This window comes from Diadema setosum, chromosome 16, assembly GCF_964275005.1.
Source record: "Diadema setosum chromosome 16, eeDiaSeto1, whole genome shotgun sequence".
NCBI classification, from domain to species: domain Eukaryota; kingdom Metazoa; phylum Echinodermata; class Echinoidea; order Diadematoida; family Diadematidae; genus Diadema; species Diadema setosum.
In genome coordinates this window covers 8866242-8883214 of record NC_092700.1, presented here as the reverse complement: position 1 = coordinate 8883214, position 16973 = coordinate 8866242, and the positions used below count along the sequence as shown (strand labels likewise).

General features: G+C 39.0%; 1 protein-coding gene across 1 annotated transcript; it reads right to left on the bottom strand.

Moving 5' to 3' along the window:
- Nucleotides 1-2694: 2694 nt before the first annotated feature.
- Nucleotides 2695-14955, bottom strand: LOC140240263 (arylsulfatase B-like). Its single transcript, XM_072320049.1, has 7 exons — nt 14587-14955; nt 11281-11467; nt 10322-10521; nt 9629-9836; nt 8859-9120; nt 3484-3635; nt 2695-2963 (listed from the first exon to the last, which is right to left on the bottom strand). Exons 1-7 carry the CDS (start codon nt 14953-14955, stop codon nt 2695-2697), a joined length of 1647 nt encoding a protein of 548 aa, XP_072176150.1.
- Nucleotides 14956-16973: the final 2018 nt, after the last annotated feature.

Sequence of the window (16973 nt, the reverse complement as noted above, 5' to 3'; positions counted from 1 at the left end):
CTTGTCATTTTTTGCTTATCAAATCTTACAATTCTAATCAAGATATAGTGACGACCTTATAGATAACGATTTATACCAACAAACTGAGGACTTATATACTAGTACTCTAAATTAGTACGAACGAGTGAACACAATAGACATTGACATTTTGTATGCGTCATCGTCACGTTTTGTTCTTATCTTCTTCTTTTTTCTTTTTTGATGAATTTTGGCGAGCGAGCGCAGCGAGCGAGCCGAATTTTTTTTTTTATTTCAGCTTACAAATCATTGAATTCTTGTCTTTTTTTTTGCTTATTTAATCTTACACTCCTAATCAAGATTTAGTGACGGCTTATAGATAACGGTTTATACCAACAAACCGTGGACTTGAAAAAAAAAATACTCTAAATTGTACGAGCGAGTGAGCCGAAATTTGCATATTTCCGTGTCATCATTACGTTTTGTTCTTATCTTGCTTGATTTTTTTTTGCGCCCCCCCCCCCCGTATGTTCGAAACCGTCGGCGCCTTTTTTTGATCCAATTGGCGATCGCTTCAGAACGAAAGAAATTGCAGCCGCTGCTCCGTGAAACATTTGCCCGCTAAATATAAAATGACATGTGTGAACACAATAGACATTGTCATTTTGTCCGCATCATCATCACGTTTTGTTCATACCTTCGTTATTTATATAAATTTTGGCGAGCGAACGCAGCGAGCGAGCAGAAAATTTATGTGATTTCAGCTGACAGCATATGGATTTCTTGTGTGAACACAATAAACATTGTCATTTTGTCCGCGTCATCATCATGTTTTGTTTTTATCTTGTTTGATTTGGTTTTCTGCCCCCACCCCTTTTTCCAGGCGAGTTGTTTGGTTTTTTTTCTTCTTCTTCTTTTCTTTTTTTCTTTTCTTTCTTCTTCTTCTTCTACTTCGTTTTCTTTCTTTTTCTTCTTCTTTTTTTTCCGTTTTTTTCGTTTTTTGCGCCCCCAAGGAGTGGCGCCCGGGGCATGTGCCCCCCTTCCCCCCCCCCCCCCCCAGATACGCCACTGTAATGATTTTATAATTTCATCCAGCGGGGAATGGTCATGACCATGGTGTAATGAATATTTCCGTCCGAAAACCATAGACAAACTTTCACTATTACACCCAATCGCGTAGGTTGTCATGTTACGCGAGTTGCACGAATCGGCCAAATTGATCAATTGATGAGAAAGAATAATTTGCAGTGTCCTCAAATTCTATATACAACTATCATGATGTTCACTCATAAGGCAGTTACTTTTTTTTTTTTTTCAATTGTAACCCAAGTGAATCTACATGTGTAGGCTCTAGATTTGTGCTCGGAAGGTCTGGGGTGCGAATCCTGTCCGGTACGTTCGTCGTTAGACAATTTTTTTTTCTTTTTTTTTCCCCTCTTTTTTTTTTTTTTTTTTGCCAGTTATGTCTCTGTTGACTCGGGTGTATTAACAAATTGGAGAATTGATGAATCACTGAAGAGAGTACTGTGAGTAAAGAAAGACCATTATGATAAGGACAAGGACTTTTATTTTATTATGCCAGCCTCAGGTAAAGTGACGACCGAGACTCAAACCCCAAGCATCTTTTAAACGGAAAAATCTCCCGCCTGCTATGGGTACCCTTGATCACACTGGAGACTTTAAATTCATGAACATGCTTTCATTACTTGCAAGCGCGATGTCCCTTCCAGCCATTTGGTCAAGGACCCACTGAAGAATTTGGGATGATTTTCGTTATAAATACTCCTGGTACAATAATTATCTTACCATTATTTTTTTTTCTTTCATAATACATAATATATGACAAAGCTAAAGTTGGATTGGAAAGAGCTAGACACTTAGACACACAGCTAAAGCGGTAGAAACTCAAGCTCAAGGGGGAGGGCGGGAGATTTTGAGAATTGATTTTGTGGGAGATTTTGTGGGAGATTTGGATTCTCTGTAAACATGTGTGTGAATAGATTCCGGCATTAAATATTTGTGCCCTAAATCATGATTGAGGTTAGTGCAGTGATAGAAAACTAAAAGATCTCGACATTTCATGAGCCGCTTTCTCGCATTGCTCTAACACACTTATACAACCGTTAAAAGAGAGAGAGGGGGAGGCGGAGAGGGAGAGAGAGAGGGGGGATTGTGAATACGATGCAGATAATGAAATGAGGAGTAACTTGATTCTGTTAGTTTGTCATCAAATGTTAATTTTATTCGATAGTCATTCTTTCACGTGATGGTATATTTGGATCTGTCATTGAAACATATTAAATTTAGGCTTCCTTCTGATGTACATAAGAAAATCCTATCTAAATCTTTAAGTCACACACAGCTCATAAAGTAACATAACCAATAATAACTTCTTTCTTTCTTTCTTCTTCTTTCTTTACCTTTCTTCACTGGAATAATATTTTTAATGGTAGCATTCTTTTTATATCGCTGTCATCCGTTTCCAGTGTTTATCTCGTATAATCAGTCTGAGGTGAAAGGTTTTAACTTTATGCGGCTTTTATCATGTATACCCTGTACACGTAGACGCATAAACAGACACGCACATACTCAGGCATGCAAAAACCAGCACACACACACACACACACACACACACACACATCCATACACTCATGCACAACAACATCAGCAACAATAACGATAACGACAAACAAACATACATAGGTAATATCATTGCTATTATGTATCCACACAGCATCACTTAACCCAGTCACTCCACGAATCATTATGCAAGGCCGGATTCGCTCGACTATCCGGAGGGGGAAAATAAACCGGAACCGATTGTCTGAGGTAGCGGCCCAGTCGCCTAAGCAGAGCGGTCGAAACGTCCCATCGTTCCAACGACAAATCGTGCTTTTCGTTCGGATCATCGGCAAGATTAAAGAGCCAAACTCTCTTCTGTGGACTCTCCCGCAGATGGACTGTCTTCTCACTGGACTCTGGGGGCGCTACCCAACTCCCGTTCTCTGAATAATTTTAGATGAGAGAAAAATAATGCACCTTGCATAATGCATAAAGCATAGCGAAAATTTGAAAAGAAAAGGATTTTGAACTATAAATAAAATAAAAAAATCTTTCACACATAGCATGATTCCATTTGCTTTTTTAAAACCCTTCCTTTTCCTTCTTTTACTGTTAGCCCTAAAGATAGCAGACCGGATGAACAGAAACAGTGAGGGAATTTTAAAAAAAGAATATAAAAAAACACCACAAAACAAAACAAAACAAAACTGAAAGGTATAATACCCAAGCAGATATCACTCAGTATACTCCGTAATAACGTATCTCTGTATAGTCCACTAGCTCTATCAGGGCCACTTCTACGAATATTACCATTGGCATTGCAAACAAGTACTGCAAGCAGTATTGCTAGTGAAGGAAAATGAAATTCGTTGCTTTCATACATGACAAACGAGTCAAAACTCCCTCACATGTTTAATTCTTTTAGCCGAGTTAACGTTCTAAACGTTAACCCTTCTCGCCCACCTGATTGTGAGGTGAGAAGCTTCCAGTTGTCGTAGCGAATGGCGGCGGGGAAGGTTGTGAAGAAACGCTGGGGTAGTGCTGGTGACAGGGCCGAGTATGGATCGATATTGTGAACTATCTCTTTCCTTGGCCAGTCTGCGGAACCTGTATTTCTTTAGAAGAATGATACGACCGAGTTTGGTGTTGTTTTACTCACGGGTACTGAAGTTCATTTAGGCCAAATAATATTCTTACCTCCGCCAAGGAGGTTAAATGTTTTTGCCATCGTTGGACTATGTATAATTTGTCTGTCTGTTTGTCTGCAAGTTTGCAAAATAAATAAAAAAGAACGGATTTAGATGACATTTTTAAGAAAGGTGAGACATTGTACTGACACAATGAACATTTTTTTATTTATTCACGTTTTGTTTTGTTTTGTTTTTTTGGTAGCGATCCAGATCTACGTCTGAATTCGGCTTACTTTAAAAGATAATGATAGATAAATTCTGAAGGATCCGTTATCATTGGTTGCGTTCATCATTAACACTAGGTGGCGCGCTTGATTTTGCAACCCTCACAGCCACGGTGTTATTTGCCACAAAGTACAGGGATGGCCCAACGTCTATGAAGTCGGCAATGCAAGTTACTGTTATTCTTATGACCAAGGAATCTAACAATGCAGATGACATGAATATAAGACTATTAAAAATGAAGGTTGCAAACCAAAATATGGGTGGAAATAAACTGCTTGGCGGAGTTGCAATATCAATCCAGTGGTTATGTCTTATGACATGAATTTCTCACACCCGTACTCTGATATTCGAGTAAAATTTATCCATGTATGCAAATACTTTTCTCTGGAACGAAGAACTTCCTCTCCTCCTTTGAATGTTATTCTCGATTTATATCCTAAACACGGTCTGCTAATATTGGTTGACGTACATTGTACATAGACACTTCGTTTATATATGTATTATTAGGTGATCCGAGTATCCTCTCGGATCACCTTCTGTTTCTGTACGGATTCTTTCTTCTTCTTCTTCTTTATTTCTCCCCAAAAGTTGTGCAGAGGTTAGCTCAGAAAGTCCTGTTCCTATCAATTTCAAAATTATACCATGTATGTGTCATGTCCCAAAGACGACAGCGCAAGTAAAATCACAGTGATCAGTCGACCATGACGTCACTATGACGTCATTATATGAAAACACATTTTCATGCATATCTCATTAATGGAAAAGAATTTTTCAATGAAATTTACGTCACATATATTTCAAGTCAAGCGCATTCTATTCATATATTCAAAATTCATATTCACCCTTGAAACGTGCGCGTACGCGCGCGTTGAAATATTTACATGCTCCAATCGAGCTCAAATTTTTTTTGCACACGTTTCAGACCATTTTGAGCATTTTTTGAAAAATTGAAAAAAATGGACGGACGCGTACGCGCCCGCACATATACGCACGCACAGCTCATATGCAATAGAAAATTTCCATTTTTTCACACTTATCGGATGCCTGAAATGTCAAGGAATATTTCTACCAAGTTTCAAGTCAATCCGACTCAATATGACGTCATACGGGCCCGTCAAAGTTGAAATTCCGCGCGCGCGTCAATGGCGATATACAGTGCAACTATGCCAAAAAACCGCCAATTTTAAATCCGATTTTACTCGTCAGGATGGACGGTGACCCCCCATTTTCTTTACATATTTTAAAAGCTGATGAGTTGATCATGTCATTTCATGGGTTGGCGATACTGAAAAATTGATTAAAAGATATCAAATTTCATAATAAAGTAAAAAAAGTAAATTTTCAAAATGACGTCATCAAATTTCAAGTTCACTCGAGCGTATCTCACTTATCCTTTGCCGATTTTCACACAAATTTCAGAATGTTGTAGCTTATTAAATGCTCTTTCATAAATGTTTAACATAATTTTGATTGGATGATGGTATCACCTCTTAAAAATGGATTAAAGGTAACCTTGTCAAATTTGACCAGTTTACGTGTTATCTCTATGGGAGTGCAGTTTTTCTGGAAATGAAAATTGACATGACTATCTTTCTAGAGCACTAGCTCACTTATGCTTCGGTGAATTTCTCCCAAATTTTAATATGTTGTAGCTGGGAATTTGGGCTATCGTAATGTGCCCTTCATTTTTTCATACAATGTCGGCATCATGTCAAAAAATTGGTTGAAATTAAAGCTTATCTTCGATGTATTGAGAGATTTCTTCCTTTCTGCAACTTCTTTTGCACTAACTCAAGAAAGACAGCCCCTATCACCCCGATATTTTGCACATGTTTAGATCATGTTACGTACATTATTTCATAAAATAACAACTACTTGATCGCACACCATCTTGGGTATGTAAATTAGGGTCAAAGGTCATAAATATTTCATCCTCTATCTTAGTAAATACATGTCCTATCTTTCCCATATTTTGCACACGTAAAGATCATGTTACAATGATCATTTCACAAAATAACCACTTTTTGCTCAGATGCCATCTTGTCTGTGCAAAGTGGAGTCAAAGGTCATATGTACTTTTTTTCTGTATCTTCGTTATGACGTGTTATCTCTATGGGAGGGAATTTTTCTAGATGTGAAAATTGACATGATTGTCTTTATCGAGCTCTAGCTCACTTACCCTTCGGTGAATTTCTCCCAGATTTTAATATGTTGTAGTTGAGACTTTGCGCTATGTTGTTGTGCCTTTTGTTTTTTTTTCATACAATGTCGGAATCACGTTAAAAATCTTGGTTGAACTTAAAGCTTATCTTCGATGTATTCAGATATTTCTTTCTTTTTGCAACTTTCTTTGCAATAACTCAAGAAAAACAGCCCCTATCACCCCCATATTTTGCACATGCTTAGTTCATGTCACGTACATTATTTCATAAAATTACAACTACTTGATCGGACACCATCTTGGGTATGTAAATTAGGGTCGAAGGTCATAAATGTTTCATCCTGTATCTTGGTTAATACTTGTCCTATCTTTCCCATATTTTGCACACGCAAAGACCATGTTACAAGACTCATTTCACAAAATAACCACTTTTTTGCTCAGATGCCATCTTTGGTGTGCAAAATGGGGTCAAAGGTCAAATATGCTTCATAATATGTATCTTCGTTGGTGCATACGGAATTCGGTACCAAATATGGCAGGTCTGACTCCCTTTTCTAAATGAGACTCCAAACATCACATGGCCAATGTCCCCTCAACACAGATGAAACCTGTATGGTCATGCCTATTGGGATCAGAACTCAAATCATTGATTTCCCAATAGATCGGATCACCTAATTTGTCAGTGTTGACAAATTCCGAGTCTAGTGTTTGTTTTGTTTTTACCTTATCTGCACAATAATTCCTGCGCCCGAGATGAGTAGAGAAAAAGTACATTCCATAGCTTTCCCTCTCATACACAATAATGATTGCAACTGTAAGAATCCTCTGTCCTATTGCAGGACTCGACGCATGCTTTTTGTTCGTTTTTTCTTTGTTTGTTCGTTTGTTTGTTTTTTTTTTTCTGGTGGCTCCTTCCGGTAACAAAAATGTTTGAATCTGAAATTTCGGTGACCTGAAAAAACAAACAAACAAACAAACAAACGTGCGTAGTGGCCGGAAATAAAAGCAAAAAAAAAATCCATTTTGAATTTTATTTGCCCAATCGGGCCATCAAAAGATAAACTTGGTGGCCCGACACCAGCTTTTAGTGGCCTCGGGCCACAAGGTCATGCACTGGGCCACTGCTAATGTCGAGCCTTGCCTATTGACATGGGGCCCGTTTCATAAAACTTGTCATCAGTGACAAATTGTCATAGATGTGACAAGCTACTGAAATCCTTGCATCTGATTGGCAGAGAGCAAATTTGTCATAGAAATGTAGCAGTTGTCACTGATAACAGTTTTTTGAAACGGGTCCATGATCGGGCGTAAGCTACAATGGACCATGGTTTCAGGGATTACAGTCCTATTACACGCCGAATAAGAGTACCTCAACATTCATGTTCCACTTTCAGAGGTCCATCTATGTCAATGTGTTTTATGAAGAATTTACTTCGAGTGACATGTGTTCACTTTGTGTGCTCAAATGCATCAGACAGCTCTACATAAATGGTGAATAAACACTGTAAAAACATCGGTGTTAGATTAACACCCATGGTGTTAAATCTAGCACCGATCAATCTTCAATAGAGGACCACATCCACAGGTGTAGAAAATGTATTGTGACGGTGTTAAAAGGTGTTCACCTGGCACTTCGTAGTGTTAATTTGACACTCGTGCTGGTGATATTTTTGACACTGCGCTAGAGTTAATTCATTAATGACACCGCATGGTGTTGATTTGATATTGGTGGTGTTAATTTCAATGGTACAACACCCGTCCAGCTTCAATAGGAGACCACACCAACTGGTGTTACTGTGGTGTAAATGTATTTACACATTTTTTTTTTCAAATTTCAAAAATCAAGTTCTTTATCGGAAAATTCTTTATCGTCTTGTTGAAGTTCAGAATTAACAAGAAATTCAGTAACTAAGAAACTATCAAAAAAACAATTTTATATTTTGAAATGACACCAGGAGGTGTTAATCTAACACCATGAATGAGCACCGGAAATTTAACACCAGCTCGGTGTTTCTTATTTAACACCGGACTTTTTGCTGTGAACAAAAAGACGAATAAATCACGATATCTTCTTCTGGCCAACTGTTATGTTTAGCAATTTTATCAAATCGCACACCGCTTTGTTTTACTTTTCAAAGTGCTTTATCAAGAAATTTGTACTCCAGACAAATATAATTCTGTGTAGCGGGTTACGAATATACAAGACAGTTTAACTACAGAGTGACAGAATATGGCGGCAAGGGCGTTGAAATCCATTTAGCAAACAATATGGGAAATAAACCAAATCGGTATTCCACATTGCACAGGAGCACTGACGTTTCCACCAAAGACTTGTGCTTTGCATTCGAGTGTTCATATATGTTAATAGGCAGTTGAACTTAAAGGGTGACGAAAAAAAGGGCGGTAAGAGTGACAATGTAGATTTACCCTACAGTTTCCTTTGCTTGCATGCGTTAAGATGATTTATCAGTTTGGTTCCAGTTGAATTCATCACATCACGGTATTAAATATTGTATATTAGTGCTTTCCTGTTCTAACGTACATGACTGTGACAAATAGGTCCTATAATTATCATCTAATTTTATCGTTATATAACGCTTGCTTTATTTGTGCGGCTGTACCAAAATTGCGATGTAACAAATGAAAACTTCCGGCACTATTGTCCAGTCCCCAAAACTCCGTCATTAGCGGGAGTTGTCTATTTATATTGTTAAATTAAAATAATAATAATGTTAAAGTAAAGTGAATCACTCATTACTAACCTTCCTGATCGTTTTAAGAGTTTCCACACATCATATCCATCTACATTGGTTCCCCTGAGACTTCCTTTGGCCACGCCCTTGACTAGTGTCGGAAACCAGTCGGTTACGTGAAAGAGGTTCTTATGTACCGTCCCCCGTGCCGACTTCGGAAGCAAGGGGCTGGACACGAAGCCTACAGCCCTTATTCCGCCTTCCCATAACGACCGCTTGCCCCCTCGGAGTGGCCAGTTATTTCCACCGTATTTCAGGTTACCACCGTTGTCTGCGAGTCAATTGATAGGAAGTAGTAAACAGGAGATGTCACCACCACCACCACCAATAACAACAACAAGGAACAGTAAACAGTTGACAAGTTAAAGTGAAAGTTTACCCAAATAAGCATGAGGATTTAGTGAATGCAGCAATATTATTTGAACGCATAAGTGATTAGTGAAAGTTCGAGGGAAATCGGTTGATTCGTTCGAAGGTTATGAATCTTTTAAGTTTCAATGCCTTTATGGCTGGATGAAAAGACTACAACAGCTTGTGACATCACAACAGAAAAACGATGTAAAGAAGATATGATTAAAGAGTTTTTCACAATATTTGTTTTTCTTTGATGAAAAGTATACAAGTTCCTTTGAAAATGTTTGACTTGTTGACTTGTTGACATATAATTATAAAGGGCAATGTTATTTCCTCTGCTTTCTATAAAAAAGACCATTGATTGACCATTTCAAAAAATATTGAAATCTAGACGTCCATGGGTCAACCTCAGTAACCATGGTTACCAGTGGAGAAGATGAGGAGCGTGTTGTTCCACATCCCGCTCTCCTTGAGAGTCGCGGTGATGTTCCCCACCGCCTCGTCCATACACTTCACCATGCCCGCGTAGACCCGTCTCTTCTCGTCAGCGATGTGCCCAAACTCGGCGTAGTAGTGCGCGGGTACTTGGAGAGGGAAGTGGACGGTCTGGAACGCGTGGTAGAGGAATAGGGGCTGTATGTCCAGGGATGGACAGATAAATTAATTGATGGAGAGGAAGATGGATTGATTGATTTATGAATGAATTGAGGAATGGGTGAATGGATGAATAGACTGATAGATGGGGGAACCGTGTAAACGTTAAGTTAGCATAAACAGAGTATTACAAGCTTATTCAACATTACCAGCTTACGCTGAACAAAATGTCTCTAATTTGACAGAGGTATTCGTATCCAAAATCAATATTAAGAACATCTTTTCCCAGGGTAGGGGAGGGGGATATTAAGCCTACCCCCTACAATGTCCGTATGCCCTGAATACAATATCACATTTCTTCACTATGTGTTTTCATCATGCATGTGATAAAGCAATTTGCTGGATTTCTGTTTTACTTTTTGAGGTATAGAAGAATAAATTGCTTAAACAATAGAATAACCTCTGAAGGGACCACACTTAAAACACTTTCCTGCAGATACAATTTTGTTGATCGAACCGCTAACCTTAGACTGGTCGTGCTCGCGAATGATCGCCTGCGACTTCTGCGTGAAGAGGTGCGTGGAGTACACGTCCTGGTAGTCCTGGCCCACCTGTTCCAAATTGTCTCGCAGGTCGTAACCGGACCAGTTTCCCGACCCGGGCAGGTTCCACTGTCCACCCATATGTCTGTGCGTGTAGAAGTTCGCGCTTCCCGTGAGCATACCTTATAGTAAAAAGAGAAGAAACGATTGACCTTTTCGCTTGGTGCACGGCATCCATGTTCTCTACGAGGTTTTTCAACAACCTGCCTTTTCATGTATGTATTCATTCATTTTATTTCTTTTTACCGGCAGTTCTAAAGCTTGCAAATTCAACAGGTCTGTTTGTCTGTCTGAATGAAAATCAGAAATACCCTGATATGAATAGATTTCTTTTAAATTTTCAGGAAAAATTAATGATGAAACAAGGAACAGATGATTAAATTTTGTTTTGTTTTGTTTTGTTTTGTTTTGTTTTGTTTTAGTTTTGGTTTTTTTTTTTCTCGAAGGATTCTTTGTCATTGGTAGGGTCAATTGTGAACGCAAGATGGCGCGCTTGCTTTTGTGACTCTCACAGCCATTTCGTTGTTGGCCAGAAAGTATATACGACGGAGGCAGCGACGGCTGGTCGGCAGTGAGGGTATGTGTTCTGATGGTTTAAAAAAAAAAAAAAATCTAATGCATCTAATGCAAATGATAGGAGTATAGGACTATCACATAGGATAGAAATGAGCTGCTTTCTGGATGTCTGCGCTCTCCGAGTGCTTTTCTAGTTTACTTATGTATTTGATATTCCGCAAGGAAGTTATTTGCTTTTATTTCATCTCATTCCATTAATAGATGTGTTTATTCATTCTGAAAACGGATTGATCCCGGCTATTGCAATAGTGACGTGCAACTGGAACAGGCGTTCTGTTCAACGGGTTATAGGGGGAGCTGCTCACCAAAGAACGAGTCGAAACCGCGACGTGTCGGCCAGCAGGCTTTCCTGTAGAACCCTAGGTGCCATTTGCCGACAGCGTGCGTCGAGTAGCCGGCCTCAGCCAATTTCTGGGCGATGGTTGGGTCCGTGACCGGGTGGCAATTTGGTTGGGCCACCCAAATGATGCTGTGCTGGAGGCCAGTATGAATCTATGGAGGCAATATAAAGGAGGTACATCTTACTGAGCAGCAAAAATTGCGAACGTAGCGATCGAAGTGTAGCGAAATTTAGATTTCGTCAGGGTTGATAAACAGTTGCAATCAAATTCGCCACACGGTTTTCATTGTCGCAAAGAAACTTTAAACATGTTCAAAATTGTTTGGATATGCATGTTCAAAATTTCTTTCTGACCAAAAAACAACCAAACAAACATAGAAAACCTTTAGTGAATTTAAGAAGAATTATTTACAATATCGTTTTGTCGGGGTTCACAAACAACTGTAATCTATTTCGAAAATAGCTTATGTTTTGTTTCGCTTTTTTTTAAAATAACCTGTGAATTTTTGTTTTAAATTCGTAGTATTATATTGTTGTGTTTAAAAAGAGGGAGAAGTGGTGGTAGATTATTTCGAGTGACAATACACGCTTATCCCCCCCCCCCCTTTCTCCTACTTTAATGGAAGTAACCTCGGGAAGCCATGTGTTTTCTCTCAAGATCTTTTTTTTTTCGATTTTTGCTTTTAATACTGTACCAAAGGACGCGGAAGGGGGACGCAGCAATCCCCTTCCCCCGCTCCTCAGCCCACATGGTTCCGCGGCCCCAGTAAATGATATACATGTACATAGAATATGCATGTTTAGGATGAGGGAAAAATGAACATGTAATGATACCAGTGTATAGACGCGATGCAAACGGCAAGTTCCGGAATTTCACTTTGGCCCCTACTTTATTTTTGACGCAGTTAGGCTTTGGGAATTTTGGCACAGGTTGAAGTATTTTTGAAGGATTTTGTCGTTGACGTGTACAGCAGGTGTGAGGGGCGTGACGGGAGGGGGACAAACGTTTTGTCTATTTTGGCCGAAAAGAGACTTGTTCTTGATGATGGGACCATAAGAGCATCTGACTTTGTCAAACATACATGGTTCGGTTATAAATTCCTTGAAAGTTCATTTGCTATAATAAAAAAATGATGTGTTTGTTATTATGCGTTTGAAATGATCTAACAGCCGTGATTTTGACAAAATTTCTCTCCTTCTTTCTTCTTTCTACCTTACTCAAACCAGTTGGAACACCGTTTCCTAATTATATTCAAGTATATATCAATCAAAGCCATAACCGCCATTGATATTCAGAATATATATTATATTTATATGCACAAGGAGTATTTTTACTTTAAATACTGTAATTGTCAAGGGCTTCGGAACGTGTGTGTGTGTGTGTGTGTGTGTGTGTGACGTGTGTGTAGGGAATAGTGGTTTGTTTGATCAACGGTCAAGCAACAATATCGGAGCGGAACTCTCAAGAATAATGGGTCTTCTTGGTTGTTTTCTTGTTGTTGTTGTTTCCTTTTTGACCGAAAGTGCAATCAACCCCCCCCCCCCCCATCTTCCGGTACCGCGGTCCCTGCTTGGCATGACGGAAGAGTGGTACGCTGTTGATTGACCTGTGGAATTGCAGAGTGATACTCCATCAAATTACCAGTAAAATAGCTGAACGCACTATAGTCTGCGGAGGATTTCAAGCCGCATTCACAGTATGCGACAGCATACTTGATAATCACGACGAATAAAAATAAATTATCCGGGGAAAATTGATTTGAACAGGTGACGCAGCAACAGAACGACGGGGAAAGGCCGATATCACTCACAAAACATGAATTCTGATGAATCTCTCTAGGCGAAGCAGAATTACTCGTGGAATGTGATTTTGAGTCATTTGACATGAAAAAGCAAATCCATGAAAACCTCACATTTTTGCCCGTTATCCGTAATATAGAGAGTGGAACGAGGCAAACAGCATCGTAGCGGTTGAAAGAAAAAAAAAATCGGATATTACTTACAGTGATATTTGATATGAAATATAATGTTTACCGGCTTTCAATTGAGAGACAGTGATTTCAGTTGTAGAGAAGCAATCGCATGCACGCATAGGCAGGCGTTTTGATGTCACCCCCTCCCACTCCCACTTATTCTCCCACTAATCTGTACACCAGTTTCTGCTAAAATTCCCCTTTTTAGGACATTTTGTGTATCTATAGCATGCTCTGTCTTATACAGGCTCTAATGGGCGTATATAGACGGTGCAGATAATGTGTATGGCGTGTTATATACTCAGTACATGTACGAGCAAAGTTGAATCACATTATCAGTCTTGTAACAACCTTGCGATAATCACTTATGTGAGGTATTGGGTTGTCGATAATAAATTGTCAAATTGCTTTGGGTGCTTTTTTTTCTGGCTTCTTCTTTCGTTTTTTTTTTTATCTGTGTGTGTGTGTGTGAGAGAGAGAGAGAGAACAAAGCAATTAGAAAAAAAAAAATCTGATGTGGTGTCAATATCCTCCTTTCCAATTTGCATAATTTTGATGCTCCTAAATAAATGTCAACATTTTATGAGTACATGTCAAAACATTAAAAAAAAAAAATCTTGACTCTCATATTTTAGTCTCAGCTTTGATGAGTTGATGAAATATCTGCCTGTGCAGGAAATATTTACGTAAGTACAAGCCTGTTGGATGTGTTGGATCGCATGGGTGTTAAATTCTTCTTTATAATAATATGAGAAAATGAACAAAGCAATATTGCTCTGCTCTCGGATCCTGCAGAGTGGCGATGGATCCTGCAGAGTGGCGATCAATCCTTGAAATTCAACAATGTTCAGAGGACAGGAATACAAGTGTAGTAACATTTGTCGGGTTTTTTATTGTATACAACGACAAAGATACAATCATATAGGCCTAGGAACCTTTTTTTCAAGCTTGAACTTTATAACTGTAAATGGCGATCACAGATTGTTATCTCTGGAAATGGAAGTGTTTACCAACACCTTTCACTTTACATCTTAAAGATATCTTTGCCATAACTACCATAGGTCAATATTAGTCAAAACCATCGAGCCTAGCATTTTGAGTTTAGTTAAAGGAGATCACTCATCTGGCAAAAAAAAAAAAAAAAAACCAAAAAAAACCAAAAAAAACCAAAAAACCAAAAACCAAAAACCAAAAACCGGCAGTTATTGTCATAACTATTGTCATCATCATCATTGATATTGTTATTGCTGGAATTACTACTGTAATTATTAAGGGAATATAAAGCAATCAATTCTCACCTGATATCGACCACTAATGAGCTGGCTCCTGGTCGGAGAGCAGACGGGCTGTACATAGTAGTTCTCGAGCTTTATTCCTTCGGCCGCCAGCCGATCAAGATTCGGCGTCTTCATAGTTGGGTTGTGATAACCGATGTCGTTGAAGCCGAGGTCGTCGGCCAGGAAGAAGACAATATTCGGCCGACGCCGTTCACCTCCGCGACCGCCGCGACGCCTTCCATCTCCGCGAGACCGCGCCGTAGTGGTCGAAAGCGTCCACATCGTGAGAGATGTGACGATGAGGAGGGTGATCACGGTGCTCGCCATGCCGACGACGGAGGAAAGAGCGGATGATGTCGACTGAGATGTGCCCGCATGTCGACCCTTCATGGGCGCTTGCGAGCTCCACCACTGCGACTATGGAATGAGCCAGTGAATAGCCGTGCTTCACTTTCCAACACTTTAGCTGCCCCTGACGTGGCCGGGCGTAGCGGACCGTCGATTCATGGAGCCTTTACTCCCTCTCGAGTCTACCGGAAGTTCGAACAGGACACAGGGAAATAGTCTCATAGTGCGAGGCTTCGTTTGGTCAAGTCGTTGGTCATACCTTCCAGTACATGTGGCGTTAAAGGAATGATGCAGTATTGGTGGCGATGCGGATTGGACCTATAACTTTTTGCGAGATACCAAGACACCACTTATAAAATGATACAGAGCTTACCATTCTAAGAGGATTTCAAAGTCTATTAGATAAAAATCGCATATGGAATGGCTAAGACATCCAAAAACAAAGTACCACAAAGCGATCCTGATAAAAGGTAGGTCCAACATTTTATCAAAATTGCTCTGTGTTGGATATCTCAACTATTCTAAAACCAATTATCATCAAAAAATTAGTAGGATGAATAACAAAAGGAGAAGGGAGTTCAGTTTAGAAGACCATAACCGTACATGAGAAGTTCAGGATTCTGTTACCTACAATCCCACATTGAAGGTGATGTTGACGATTAACAGGTAAAACCTAGGGCATGTTAAACAAGGAATGTCATTATGGTCTCTCATCATGTCTCAGGACTGATTGACCAGAAATAACGAATGTTTTGATTTTGACATTAATTCAGAAAGAAATGCCATTATTCACATCAAGTCACTGACAAGTTAAGTGTTTGACTTAGAAAGAAAGTGTTCATATTTAGTTGAGCGCTCGGCAGAGTTTTTTTGTTCGAACCAAATTTAGGGGAGAGTTTGACACAGTGGCATATTATCAACAATTTTTATAGGACTAAACAACCCTGACTGATGTCAGTATTTTGCCACATCATGTTAAACTTCAGTGATCGGTAATTAATTTTCTTCTTTTTGATCGATTTTTCAGTCTTTACTCCTCCCATTTCCATTTTTCAACACATTGCGGAGTTTCCCTTTAAAGTTCAAAACCAAATTGAATATGGCTGACACTGGAAAAGGAAATTGTTCGCCTATATTCGGAAGAAATGCGAAAGGTCAAAAACAGTTCACGCCATCTTGGGACTATTGTATTGGAACGACAACACTACTCTTAACTCTTAGTCAGCTCTTTGAACTTCCGATTGACAATAAGGTATGTAAATAGATTCCTTTCTCGTTTTTCACGCGATGTTAAAGAGAAAGCAACAGAGTTTTTCGCAATCACGATGTGTGATCACAGTTACGATGTGTGATCGTAATAATAGTAGTATGACATACTGTGCTCATTATGTGACAGCCCTGCTATTGAATAATAATTGAGAGTTTTTCCCGGTGTTCACCCTTAGAGACACCATTGATCTGCCTATAAAGGACGGACGTTATGTGTAAAATTGGTATATTTAGGTAGGACTAAATACCTATATAAATAAATATATCAATCCATGAATACCGGTAATGGTTATAGCCATTCATAAAAACATGAAACATAAGCCTACATGCATGCAGACAAGCATGAAATCTACATCGATCTATATATCTTATCAATAATCATTATGAATAATTGACTTAATGAGGAAATATCTAAATCATTAAGAAAAAAAAATCTCATCAAATAATGTACTTACATGAAGCGATTCCAACTCTCCACAGATAGTTATGGTAAGCCCAGAGTCTCGTTGAGTTAATACGTCAGTGCTGCATATAAGCGATTTCAAAATAAGCATAAAAAGGAAAAAGAATCATTTCACATCACTTCAGGTAATTTGATGATTCTATTCATACGATTCATGCTATAACATCGATATTCGTAATCTTGCAAAGTGGTGCAAGCTCACGGCGAATTGGCATATTTTTTCCTAGTTTATATGGTAGACAAGAAGTTGGCCGTTCACGAGTTTGTCTTTACGTGATATACGAGTTTAAAATACTCACAGATAACTCACCAAATAATAACAGATGCG

Excerpts from the sequence above, each read along its gene's own strand:
- LOC140240263 (XM_072320049.1), bottom strand. The coding sequence starts at position 14,955 with ATGAAGGGTCGACATGCGGGCACATCTCAGTCGACATCATCCGCTCTT. Across the intron at positions 11,468-14,586 it reads TCATTAGTGGTCGATATCAG|ATTCATACTGGCCTCCAGCA; the intron begins GTGAGAATTGAT and ends TTGCCTCCATAG. Across the intron at positions 9,837-10,321 it reads GCGAGCACGACCAGTCTAAG|CCCCTATTCCTCTACCACGC; the intron begins GTTAGCGGTTCG and ends CTGGACATACAG.